Source organism: Mesoplodon densirostris, chromosome 7 (genome assembly GCF_025265405.1).
Source record: "Mesoplodon densirostris isolate mMesDen1 chromosome 7, mMesDen1 primary haplotype, whole genome shotgun sequence".
Lineage (NCBI taxonomy): Eukaryota > Metazoa > Chordata > Mammalia > Artiodactyla > Ziphiidae > Mesoplodon > Mesoplodon densirostris.
Window position 1 is genome coordinate 101,621,442 of NC_082667.1, and position 12,803 is coordinate 101,634,244.

The 12,803-nt window shown below is 36.8% G+C and overlaps 1 protein-coding gene and 1 pseudogene across 2 annotated transcripts in view; one reads left to right on the forward strand and one right to left on the reverse strand.

Moving 5' to 3' along the window:
* Window positions 1-12,803, forward strand: part of ATM (ATM serine/threonine kinase) — a 143,200-nt gene that overhangs the window by 14,694 nt on the left and 115,703 nt on the right. For both annotated transcript variants that reach the window (XM_060105402.1, XM_060105401.1), the window contains exons 6-9: window positions 2,380-2,544; window positions 6,952-7,117; window positions 7,777-8,015; window positions 9,654-9,817. In XM_060105402.1, the coding sequence (XP_059961385.1) occupies window positions 2,380-2,544; window positions 6,952-7,117; window positions 7,777-8,015; window positions 9,654-9,817 (734 nt within the window). The remainder of the gene's footprint in view (window positions 1-2,379; window positions 2,545-6,951; window positions 7,118-7,776; window positions 8,016-9,653; window positions 9,818-12,803) is intronic.
* On the reverse strand, window positions 643-764 carry LOC132494511 (U2 spliceosomal RNA; annotated as a pseudogene).

Sequence of the window (12,803 nt, forward strand, 5' to 3'; positions counted from 1 at the left end):
GATATTTTTATTCAAGGCTTTTTTTGCTTTCAACTTTTAGTTTGTAACTTAAACATCTTTAATCTCGGAGCAAAACCAGGAGGTACTATCATATCACCTCACTTCTTTTTTTTTTTTTTTTTTTTTTTTCGGTACGCGGGCCTCTCACTGTTGTGGCCTCTCCCATTGCGGAGCACAGGCTCCGGACGCGCAGGCTCAGCGGCCATGGCTGACGGGCCCAGCCGCTCCGCAGCATGTGGGATCTTCCCGGCCCGGGGCACGAACCCGTGCCCCCTGCATTGGCAGGCGGACTCTCAACCACTGTGCCACCAGGGAAGCCCTCACCTCACTTCTTCAGTTTTTTTTTTTAAAGGGTTGGAAGGTTGATGAGAATTTAAACACATGTCCAGACTTTGCCAGACTTGCTTAACATTGGTACCCAAGGTATGATGAAAGAAACAGAAATCAGAAAAAAAGAGGTAGATGGGAAGGAACCAGTAAGCAAATATTGTTCAACATGAAAGAAACAGAAATCAGAAAAAAAGAGGTAGATGGGAAGGAACCAGTAAGCAAATATTGTTCAACTATAACAGATGTTATAGTTAAGAAAATGTTAGGAAGACTATAAGAGAGAAATACACAGGGTGTTACAGCAGAAGATATTATGATTGTGCATTTCATCATTAGTCAGATGCCTAAAATTATAAGCCATAAGTAAAAATGATTTTTTAAACTAATAATAACAGAAACTACCCTTGATCTTAGCCAAAAGGCCAAGAAGCGATGATTTTTTGTTATACCAGTGTATATTTATTTATCATACTTCTAAATATAACTAGTCTCATCATAAAAAATCCTAAACTAGAATATATTCAAATATACATAATGACTTGCACCCTTCTCATAACTTACAACAAAAATTTATATGCAATTTTAAGATTGTTAGTATTGAAATATGAAAAATTTCAGCTGTGACATCAACACGATTTACTGAAAATAACAAATAACTTTTAAATGTACTTTCGTTACCTTTAAGAATATATCCAGGGATTCCTTGATGGTGCAGTGGTTAAGAATCCGTCTGCCAATGTACGGGACATGGGTTTGAGCCCTGGTCCCGGGAAGATCCAATATGCCGTGGAGCAGCTAAACCCATGTGCCACAACTACTGAGCCTGTGCTCTAGAGCCCGCGAGCCACAACTACTGAGTCCACTCACCACAACTACTGAAACCTGCGTACCTAGAGCCCACGCTCTGAAACAAGAGAAGCCACGACAGTAAGCCCGCACACTGCAACAAACAGTAGCCCCCACTCGCCGCAACTAGAGAAAGCCCGCGTACAGCAACAAAGACCCAACACAGTCAAAAATAAATAAATAAAATAAATAAATTTTTTTAAAAAAAGAATATATCCAGGGACTTCCCTGGTAGCGCAGTGGTTAAGAATCCACCTGCCAATGCAGGGGACGTGGGTTTGAGCCCTGGTCCGGGAAGATCCCACATGCCACGGAGCAACTAAACCCGTGTGCCACAACTACTGAGCTTGTGCTGTAGAGCCTGCAAGCCACAGCTACTGAGTCTGCGTGCCACAGCTACTGAAGTGCGTGAGCATAGAGCCCGTTGCTCTGCAACAAGAGAAGCCACCGCAATGAGAAGCCCGTGCACCGCAACGAAGAGTAGCCCCCGTTCGCCTCAACTAGAGAAAGCCCGTGCACAGCAACAAAGACCCAATGCAGCCAAAAATAAATAAATTCAAAACAAAAGTTCCATTAAAAGAAAAAAAAATATATCCATTAATTCTGAATTTTCAGGACCTCTAATAAATAAAACTAAAAATTATAGCCTTACATATGTATATATAATAAATGCTATTATAGGACTTGGAAGTAATTTTGCTTTTCAAAGTAAATAGTATTCTCCTTATAATCTTACTCTAATAAATTCAGGATTTTATAAAAAATACCAGGAAACTTTGGGTCACTCAAGGTATAATGTCAGAAATTGTGAATTATTAAGGTAGAATGATTGTTTTTGCTATATAATCCTATAGGATTGGCAAATTCTTTTTCTAAAGTGACCAGATCGTAAATGTTTTTGACTTTGCAGGCTATGTAGTCTCTGTCTCAACAACTCAACTTTGCTGTTTTAGCATGAAAGTAGCCATATACAATATGTAAATGAATAGACATGTTTGTGATCCAATGAAACTTTATTTCCAAAAACAGGTGGTTGGCTGAATTTTGCCCCTGGGCCATAGGTTGCTAATCCCTGTTTTATGTGAAGGAGATTAGCTAACAGTAATTTCCCAAATGGAATTATTTATACAATTGCCATTCCAAGCATCCTTAACTTATTTTTCTTAAGATTTATATGTTTTTGTTTATTTTATTTTTAAATAGGAGCACCCAGGCTAAAATGTCAAGAACTCTTGAATTATATCATGGATACAGTGAAAGATTCATCTAATTGTGCCATTTATGGAGCTGATTGTAGCAACATATTGCTGAAGGACATTCTTTCAGTGAGAAAATACTGGTGTGAAATATCTCAGCAACAGTGGACAGGTATGTTTTAAAGTTTGTTATTTGTGAATTTTTCCTTGTGAAATGAAATTTCACCAAAAGAGCATTGAGTCTATTTATATCCCCCAAATGACCTCACAGTTTAACAGTACCTTAGTGAAATTAAATGATTATAGAATCTGACACTTTTCATGTATTATGTACTTCTTAAATTGTCACTAATAATGTATTTGGTGCCTGCTATCAGAACTAGAATTACAGAATTGAAAGGTGCCATGCCTGTCCTCAAAGACTTGACAGTCCAATGACAGAAAAAAACAAGTAAACCAAAAGTTATAATGCAGTGAGTTCACAGATCAGTGACACCTAAATGCAACAATGATTAAAGTAGAAAGAAGAAAACCAAGCGAGATGTCATAAAAGGGAAAGCAAGAGAATTTCCAGTTGGAAGGGGTGTGACATTTAAAGTGTTGTAGAAATAATAAGATGCAGAAGTATCCATTAGGACTAGGCAGTTTGCAGGTCACTGGTAAGGTAATTGAAATGAAATATTAGAATAGAATATATAGGACCCAGTGACTAGCAAGATAAGTAGAGTGGGGTGCCATGGAGGTATTGTTGACAGTTTGTAGGTGAGAGGTACTAAGAGACCACAAAGGAAGTTTGGTCAGAGGCTGAAATTTTTGAGTTTATTGATTTCAAAAGTGAAGTATTTCTGGCTCTGGGTGGCTTAGTGGGTGAAAATCGTATTTGGCTTTAATGAGGTGACTTTAAGCCAGATGTCAAAGTCTTCTAATACAGCCACCTTGAAAACTTAGAAACTCAGTATTTTTCATTGAGAAGTATTCAAGATAAATTGTGCTAACTTAAAAGACATTTATCTATATTTTTAACCATCAGTTTATTATTTCAAAATAAGATGTTTGTGGACCATAAACCCATGACCTAATCAGTGGTCTACATTGTATTCTACTGTTCCCACATGAATAAAAGCCTTAGCTATTGCTTAATTTCTTATCTGGGGCCTTTGCTGTTGCTCTGAACACAAAGGAGGCTTTGTCCCAAACAGAGGCCTCAGTAAGCCTAGTGGCAGCCTTTAGAGAATAGGCCAGTGATATCTAGGGTACACCGACAGGTCTGTCACCAAAATGGTTCAGCCTAAATATTTAGAATATTTGTACATTTTAGATTATTACTTGTAACTATGGGTCTCTGAAACAAAGGCAGTCGTTCCTCTAGTCTCTTTACTCTGATTCCATCATCTGGCATGTTCTCTGAAATTCTCTATTTTTAAGCAAACTACTTTCACTTCTAATAGTCAGTCTTTTTGTTGAATTTTTTTTTTTAGTTAGTTACCTCCTCTGAAATTTACTTCTCTAAGGAAGCCTGCTCAAGAAGTGAAGTTTACATTCAAAATATATTTGGTAGAGGTGGTGATTGAAGCCATGGTTATGGATGAGATTGTCTAGGGAGAGAGTTTAGAGTGAGATGAGAAGATGGCCTTAGTCTTCTAAACCAACATTTCCATATAAATTTTGGAATCAGCTTGTTGATTTCTACAAAAAATCCTGCTGGGATTTTATTGGTATCACGTTGAACCTATTGAACTAAGGAGCAGTAGACATCTTAACATAGACTCTTCCAGTCCATGAACATGATATATCTCTCCATTTATTTACATCTTTTTTGATTTATCAGCATACAGAGTTTGTATATTTTTGTTAGATTTATACTGCAGTAGTTTGTAAATTTTACTGTCTTTTGAAAACATTTTCTCTTCCATGTTGAGAAGTACAGTTGACTTTTGTATACCATATTGATCTGGGACCTTGCTAAAATTGCTTATTAGATCTAGGAGCTCTTTTGTTCATTCTGGGGAATTTTCTGTTTAGACAGTTGTGTCATCTGCAAGTAGTAGAGAGTTTTTTGTTCCTTCATTTCTGAGCCATGTGGCCTTATTTCTTTTTTCTACCTTATATAGACTAGGACCTCAGTATGATTTTTTTTTTAATGGTAAGATGTGCATAACATAAAATTTACCATTTTAACCATTTTTGCATATACAATTCAGTGGCATTAAGTATATTCACATTGTTATGCAACCATCACGACTCATTTCCAGAATCTTCCAAACTGAAACTGTACCCATTAAACGGGAACTTCCCCTGCTCCCCACCTCCAGCTCTTGACAGCCATTCTACTTTCTGTCTCTGAATTTGACTACCCTAGTACCTCCTATAAGTGAAATTGTACAGTATTTGTCCTTTTCTGAATGGCTTATTTCACTTAGCATAATGTATAAGGTTCTTCCATGTTGTAGCATATGTCAGAGTTTTCTTCCTTTTTAAGTCTGGATAATATTCCATTGTATGTGTATACTACATTTTGTTTATCCATTCATCTGTCATTGGACCCTTGGATTGTTTCTACATTTGGATATTGTGAATAACTCTACTATGAACATGGTATACACATAGCTCTTTGAGTCCTTGCTTTCAATTGGGTATATATTCAGAAGTGGAGTTACTTCATCATATGGTAATTCTGTGTTTAATTTTTTGAGTACCCACCATACTGTTTTCCACAAGGGCTACACCATTTTACATTTTCATCAGCAATGCACAAGTGTTCCAATTTCTCCACACCTTCACCAACACTTCTTTTTCTTTTTCTTTCTTTCTTTTTTTGATAATAGCCGTCCTAATGTAAAGGTGTATGAAGTGGTGTCTCATTGTGATTTTGATTTGCATTTCCTTAATGACTGGTGATGTTGAACTTTTCATGTGCTTATTGGCCATTTGTAGATCATCTTTGGACAAAAGTCTATTCAAATCTTTTGCCCAGTTTTTAATCGGGTTGTTTGCTTTTTGTTGTTGGATTGTAGGAGTTCTTTATGTATTCTATATTAATCCCTTATCAGATACATGGTTTGGAAATATTTTCTCCCATTCCATGGGATGCCTTTACCTCTGATGATAGTGTCCTTTGACGCACAAAAGGTTTTGCTTTGATGAATACAGTCTATCTATTTTTTTCTTTTGTTGCCTGTGCTTTTGGGGTCATTTCCAACAAATCATTGCCAAATCCAATGTTATGAAACTTTCCCCGTGTTTTCTTCAAAGAGATTTATAGTTTTTCCTCCGATATGATTTTGATTAGGAGTAGTGAGAAGAGACATCCTTCCTTGTCCTGTTCCTGGTTTTAGGGGGAAACTTTCAGTGTTTGATCATCAGCATATTAGCTATTTTTTTTTAAATAAATAAATAAATTAATTAATTAATTTTTGGCTGCATTGGGTCTTCATTGCTGCACGTGGGCTTTCTCTAGTTGCGGCGAGCAGGGGTTTCTCTTTGCTCCAGTGTGCAGCTTTCTCATTGTGGTGGCTTCTCTTGTGGAGCACGGGCTGCAGGTGCATGGGCTTCAGTAGTTGTGGCTTGTGGGCTCAGTAGTTGTGGCTCATGGGCTCTAGAGCACAGATTCAGTAGTTACGGCGCACGGGCTTAGTTGCTCCATGGCATGTGGGATCTTCCCGGACCAGGGCTCGAACCCGTGTCCCCTGCAATGCAGGTGGATTCTTATACACTGTGCCACCAGGGAAGTTCAGCATATTAGCTGTTAATACAGGTTGAGGACATTCCCTTCTATTCTGGTTGCTCATGGTTTTTTATCATGAATGGATATTGAATTGTTAATTTTTTTCCTGCATATATTGAGATAATCTTTTTTTTTTTTTTTTTTTTTTTTTTGCTGTACACGGGCCTCTCACCATTGTGGCCTCTTCCGCTGTGGAGCAGAGGCTCCGGACGCGCAGGCTCAGCGGCCATGGCTCACGGGCCCAGTCGCTCCGCGGCATGTGGGATCCTCCCGGACCGGGGCACGAACCCGTGTCCCCTGCATCGGCAGTTGGACTCTTAACCACTGCACCACCAGGGAAGCCCCTGAGATCTGGCTTTTAAACTGGCGTTCACATACTCTGCTGCCTGTAGTTCCTGTCTTGAAAGTGGTTTAATTTATAAAAATAAATATTGGGGCCTCCCTGGTGGCGCAAGTGGTTGAGAGTCCGCCTGCCGATGCAGGGGATACGGGTTCGTGCCCCGGACTGGGAGGATCCCATATGCCGCGGAGCGGCTGGGCCCGTGAGCCATGGCCGCTGAGCCTGCGCGTCCGGAGCCTGCGCGTCCGGAGCCTGCGCGTCCGGAGCCTGTGCTCCGCAACGGGGGAGGCCACAACAGTGAGAGGCCCGCATACCGCAAAAAAAAAAAAAAATAAAAAATAAAAAAAAAATAAAAATAAATATTGATGGAATGCTCTTATGTATTAAGTATAAATTAGTATAATTTCTAATCTTTTGTCTGTGGGATTATTGAAATTTAAATTGTGACATCTAAGTTAAATGTTTTGATAGTTTTCTTTTTAAAAACATAGCTAACATGTTTGGTTTTTTTTAAGAATTGTTCTCTGTGTACTTCCGGCTGTATCTTAAACCTTCACAAGACATTAATAGAGTTTTGGTGGCTAGAATAATTGAAGCTGTGACCAAAGGATGCTGTTCGCAGACTGATGGATTAGATTCCAAATTTTTGGATTTTTTTTCTAAGGCTATTCAGCATGCAAGGTAACCTAATCTGTTTTTGTTTTGTACTCGAAATCCATTTGATCTTTTTGCAAGACTGTGTTTTAGATTCCGTAACTAAATTTTACCAACTTGAAAATATCATTGGCCGATTATAGTAGAACTAGTGGATTCCCAAGGAAAGTGTTAGGTCCAGCACTTCCTGAATATCCAATATGCAGAACATGTAATGATGTTCTTGAGTGGGGAGATCTGTCTTGCTTTTTTAATAACAGGAAAAGCTATATGGCCTCTAAGTATTTTTATTTTCCTGATTTTTGAAGATAGATGTAATGTGCTAAGAATAAAATGAAATAGGAATATATTTTGGAAATATCAATATCTTATTTTTGTGTGGCATTACCCAATTTATAATGTGAAATATTTTATAAATGGTAGGTATTACAAATTAGTTTTATATAATTTTAGACAGTGTTTCAGCAGCAGGGATAGCTAACAGGAGTGATCTCCCAATGCCAAATAGGAACTATTTTCTGTTGTTGCTAAGTAGTGCTGCTATGATTTTTCTGAATAATTCTGTAAGTAAGGCTACTATTATTTGAAAATCAGAACTTTTATTTCTTTCAGCACGCAACTTCATTACTGTCTTCAGTTTCTGCATTCTCCCCCGTTATATTAAGTCTGTTTATTTTCTGTTACAGACAAGAAAAGAGCTCTGCAGGTCTAAATCATATCTTAGCAGCATTTATTATCTTCCTCAAGACTTTGGCTGTTAATTTTCGAATTCGAGTATGTGAATTAGGAGATGAAATTCTTCCTACCTTACTTTATATCTGGACTCAACATAGACTTAATGATTCCTTAAAAGAAGTAATTATTGAGTTATTTCAACTACAAATTTATATCCATCATCCAAAGGGAGCCAAAACTCATGAAAAAGGTATAAAGAAAGTTTTTGCTATTGAATTTGCTTCTTCGTTGAAATATAGAGGATTAAGTATGAAATCTGTATGTTATAGGAGGTTATGACCTTCCTCTGGATTGCTGTGCTTGGTAATAGTGTCAGTCATGAGGATATTCTTTACACTTTTTTTTTCTTTAATTTGAAACTATGGTAGGTAGCAAATCATATCATGCCTTACCATTTGTTCAGTACAATGCTATGTTTTGTGAGGACTACAAACAAACATGAGACACTATTCCCTCTAGGAGCTGATTATGCAGCAATAATTAGGTGCTAAGAAGTGTGACACAGACTGTAAGAGTAAAAGAATTTAGAGAGGGCAGGGTCTTGTTTATCTACATGTTGCTTTTATTAGAAAATAAAATAGATAAATGAAGATTGAACTAGCCAGATTAGTCAGTTCCCAAGGAAGATAAATACATATTTGCTAGGGAAACCAGAAATGAATGACTTATCCTCCCTTCATTCCTTTATGTTTGTCTTTCACCAAAAGAGTATTGCATGGATGATGTAGCTCCATTCAGTAGACAGGAACTTTACTGGGTGGAACTGGAATTGAACGAGTTCTCTCATGCTTAGGCTGTGTTTTGAATCTGGCTTGTACTAGCCTTTGGACCAGTTCATCATGGCTAGTGTAATGACCTTATTAAGGAAATTCATTGAATAATAGCTAAAATAGAGGAAAACTGTTGTAGCCACTTTTTATCAAAAGCAGCTGTGTATGTTTCATGGGCTTTTCTAGTATGTATAGTTAGATGTATTTGTAGCCCATGAAACCACTGTGGGTGAAAGAATGGTGCCTTTCCTTAGTTTTTCATCTTTCACATAGCTCTCACCAGAATGAAAATCAGGCTTATGAAGAGATGGTGAGACATGTTTAGGGTTTTAGTTAAGTGCATGTTTAGGATGAATTGAAAATTGGCAGATGATGAGGCTGTCAGAAACACGAATATAGTTTTAGTATACATTAATAGATTTTATTAGGTTCTTTAATAGATTAATTAAATTCATTAATAGATTTTAAATAGGTTCTTCATTTTGTGGGAGGAAACAGCCCCATTGTTCCCCATACTCATTAGATCACGTTTGGAAATATTATGCTTTCCAGATTTTGTGGAGTCATCATTTTAAGAGGGACATAAGTTGACTGGAGTGTGTCTAGGGAAAGATGACTAGGATGATGATAAGCCTGGATAGCATGTTATTTGTACACTTGTTGAAGGAACTGGTAATGTTTTTCTCTTAAAGACATACAGAGAAGTTGGTCCTTATGTAAAAGAGGGGAAATATTAATTTGCTTTGGGGGAGAGAAGAAATTAAAGAAAGTTTGATTGAGATTTTGATTGAATTGGTTAGAGATAGTTAGATCAGAATATGGAAGAATTTTATAAGAAATACAGTTAACTGAGTGTGAAATGTGTGAAGTGGACATCATTATGAAGTAGAGCTTGTCAAGGATATTGTCAGAAGAGCCATTGGTACTAAATAGGCTGGACCAGATGTCTTCTAATGTTGTTTCCACCTTAACAGCTGAATAGTTTTGTGGGAGTTGGCAGTGCAAATGGATTGTACATATAAATTATATTTTAACTTAATTATTTTTAAAAATTACAGGTGCCTATGAATCAAGAAAGTGGAAGAGTATCTTATACAATGTATATGATCTGCTAGTTAATGAAATAAGTCATATAGGAAGCAGAGGGAAATATTCTTCAGCATCTCGTAATATTGCTGTCAAGGAAAACTTGATTGAATTGATGGCAGATATTTGTCACCAGGTATAGTAGATCTTGTCACATTTTGAAATTTCCCATTCTCCTTTTATTGAGCCTGTAAAAAGCCTGTAAAATTACTCTGTACATGTAACTATTCCTTTCAGAACACCATAAATATTTAGCATTGCCCTTCTAAGTTAAGAGGTAACTATCTTGCAAATAAACTTAGGGAAAACTGATGATGAACTTTTCCATTCTTAAGAAAACTATCTACAGGCAATAAGATTATCCTAACCCTATGTGTTTTCTTTCTTTGTTTTTTCCCTGATTTAGAAATCACATGACATAAAATTCATTATTTTAAAGGGTGTAATTCAGTGGTTTTTAGCATTTTCACTCTGTTGTGCAACCATCACCACTAATTCCAGAGCATTTCCATCACTGCCAAAACAAACTTTGTACCTGTTAGCAGTCAGCCTCAATTCCCTGCTTCCAGTTCCTAGCAACCAGCCACTAATCTACTTTCTGCCTCTGTGGATTTGCCTGTTTTGAGCATGTCATATAAATTGAATCATACGATGTGTGGTCTTTTGTGTCTGGCTTCTTTCACTAAGTGTAATGTTTTCAAGGTTCTTCCATGTCATACCATGAATCAGTATTTCATTCTTTTTTATCGCTGAGTAATATTCAATTGTATGGATATATTACATTTTGTTTACCCATTCATCAGTTGATGGCTTAATGTTTCTTTTGTTTTCCTCCATAGAAGAAATTTTAAAATTTATGCAATTTTTAAAGGTTATACTCCATTTACAGTTATTACAAAATATTGTCTATATTCCCTGTGTTGTACAATACATCCTTACAATAAACTCCCACTCAGTAGTTTGTTACCCCCCATCCCCCACTGGTAACCACTGGTTTGTTCTCTGTATCTGTGAGTCTGCATCTTCTTTGTTATATTCACTAGTTTGTTGTGTTTTTTAGATTCCACATGTAAGTGATATTATACAGTACTTGTCTTTCTCTGTCCGACTTATTTCACTTAGCGTAACGCCCTCCAAGTCTATCCGTGTTGCTGCAAATGGCAGAACTTCTTTCTTTTTTGTGGCTGAGTAGTAGTCTTTTGTGTGTGTGTGTGTGTGTGTGTGTGTGTGTGTGTGTGTGTGTGTGTGTGTATATGTATGTATGTATATACACTCACCAGTCTTTCTTTATCCATTCGTTTCTTGATGGACACTGAAGTTGCTTCCATATCTTGGCAGTTGATGTTGCTGTGAACATTGGGTGCATGTACCTTTTTGAATTAGTGTTTTTGTTTTTTTTGGATATATACCTAGGAGAATTTTACTGGGTCATATGGTAATTTTAATTTTAGTTTTTTGAGAAACCTCCATAGTGTTTTCCACATTAGCTGCACCAATTTACAGTCCCCTCAACAGTGTATGAGGGATCCCTTTTCTCCACATCCTTGCCACTGTTTTTTATTTGTGTTCTTTTTGATGATAACCATGATAACCATTCTTACAGGTGTGAAGTGATATTATGGTTTTGATTTGCATATTCCTGATGATTAGCATGTTGAGCATCCTTTCATGTGCCTGTTGGTCATCTTCGTTTCCTCTTTGGAAAAATGTATGTTCAGGTCTTCTGCCCATTTTTTAATATTGTTGTTTGTTTGTTTGTTTGTTTGATGTTGAGCTGTATGAGCTGTTTATATGTGTGAATGTTAAACCCCTTATCAGTCATATTACTTGCAAACATTTTCTCCCATTCAGTAGGTTGTCTTTTCATTCACTAGATAGTTTCCTTTGCTGTGCAAAAGCTTGTGAGTTTAATTGGGTCCCATTTGCTTATTTTTGCTTTTATTTCCTTTTCTTTAGGAGATGAATCCAAAAGAGTACTGCTATGACTTATGTCAGAGGGTGTTCTGCCTGTGTTTTCCTCTAGGAGTTTTACAGTATTCCGTCTTACATTTATGTCTTTAATTCATTTTATTTTTGTATATGGTATAAAAGGACATTCTAATTTCATTCTTTTACATGTAGCTGTCCAGTTTTCCCAGCACCACTTATTGAAGAGACTGTCTTTTCTCCATTGTATATTCTTGCCTCCTTTGTCATAGATTAATTGACCATAAATGCATGGATTTATTTCTGGGCTCTCTATCCTGTTCCATTGATCTATGTGTCTGTTTTTGTGCCAGTACCACACTGTTTTGATTACTGTAGCTTTGTAGTCTTTATAGTCTGAAGTCAGGGAGTGTGATTCTTTCAGCTCTGTTCTTTCTCAAGACTGTTTTGGCTATTTGGCGTCTTTTGTGTTTCCATACAAATTTTAAAGTTATTTGTTCTGGTTCTGTGGAAAATGCCATTGGTATTTTGATAGGGATTGCATTGAATCTGTAGATTGCCTTGGGTAATATGGTCATTTTAACAATGTTGATTCTTCCAATCCAAGAACATAGTATATCTTTCCATCTGTTTGTGTTGTCTTCAGTTTCTTTCATCACAGTCTTAAAGTTTTCCAAGGACAGGTCTTTTGTCTCCTGTAGGCAAAAGGTTTATTCTAGGTATTTTATTCTTTTTAATGCAAGGTAAATGGGATTGTTTCCTTAATTTCTCTTTCTGATAGTTCATTAGTGTGTAGAATTGCAACAGATTTCTGTATATTAATTTTGTATCCTGAGACTTTACTCAGTTCATTGATGAGCTCTAGTAGTTTTCTGGTAGCATCTTTAGGGTTTTCTATGTATAGTATCATGTCATCTGCAAACAGTGACAGTTTTACTTCTTCTTTTCCAATTTCGATTCCTTTTATTTCTTTTTCTTCTCTGATTGCTGTGGCTAGGACTTCCAAAACTATGTTGAAGAAAAGTGGCAAGAGTGGACATCCTTGTCTTGTTCCTGATCTTAGAGGAAATACGTTCAGCTTTTCACCATTGAGTATGATGTTAGCTGTGGGTTTGTTATATATGGACTTTATTATGCTGGGGTATATTCCCTCTATGCTTGCTTTCTGGTAAGTTTTTATTATAAAATGGATGTTG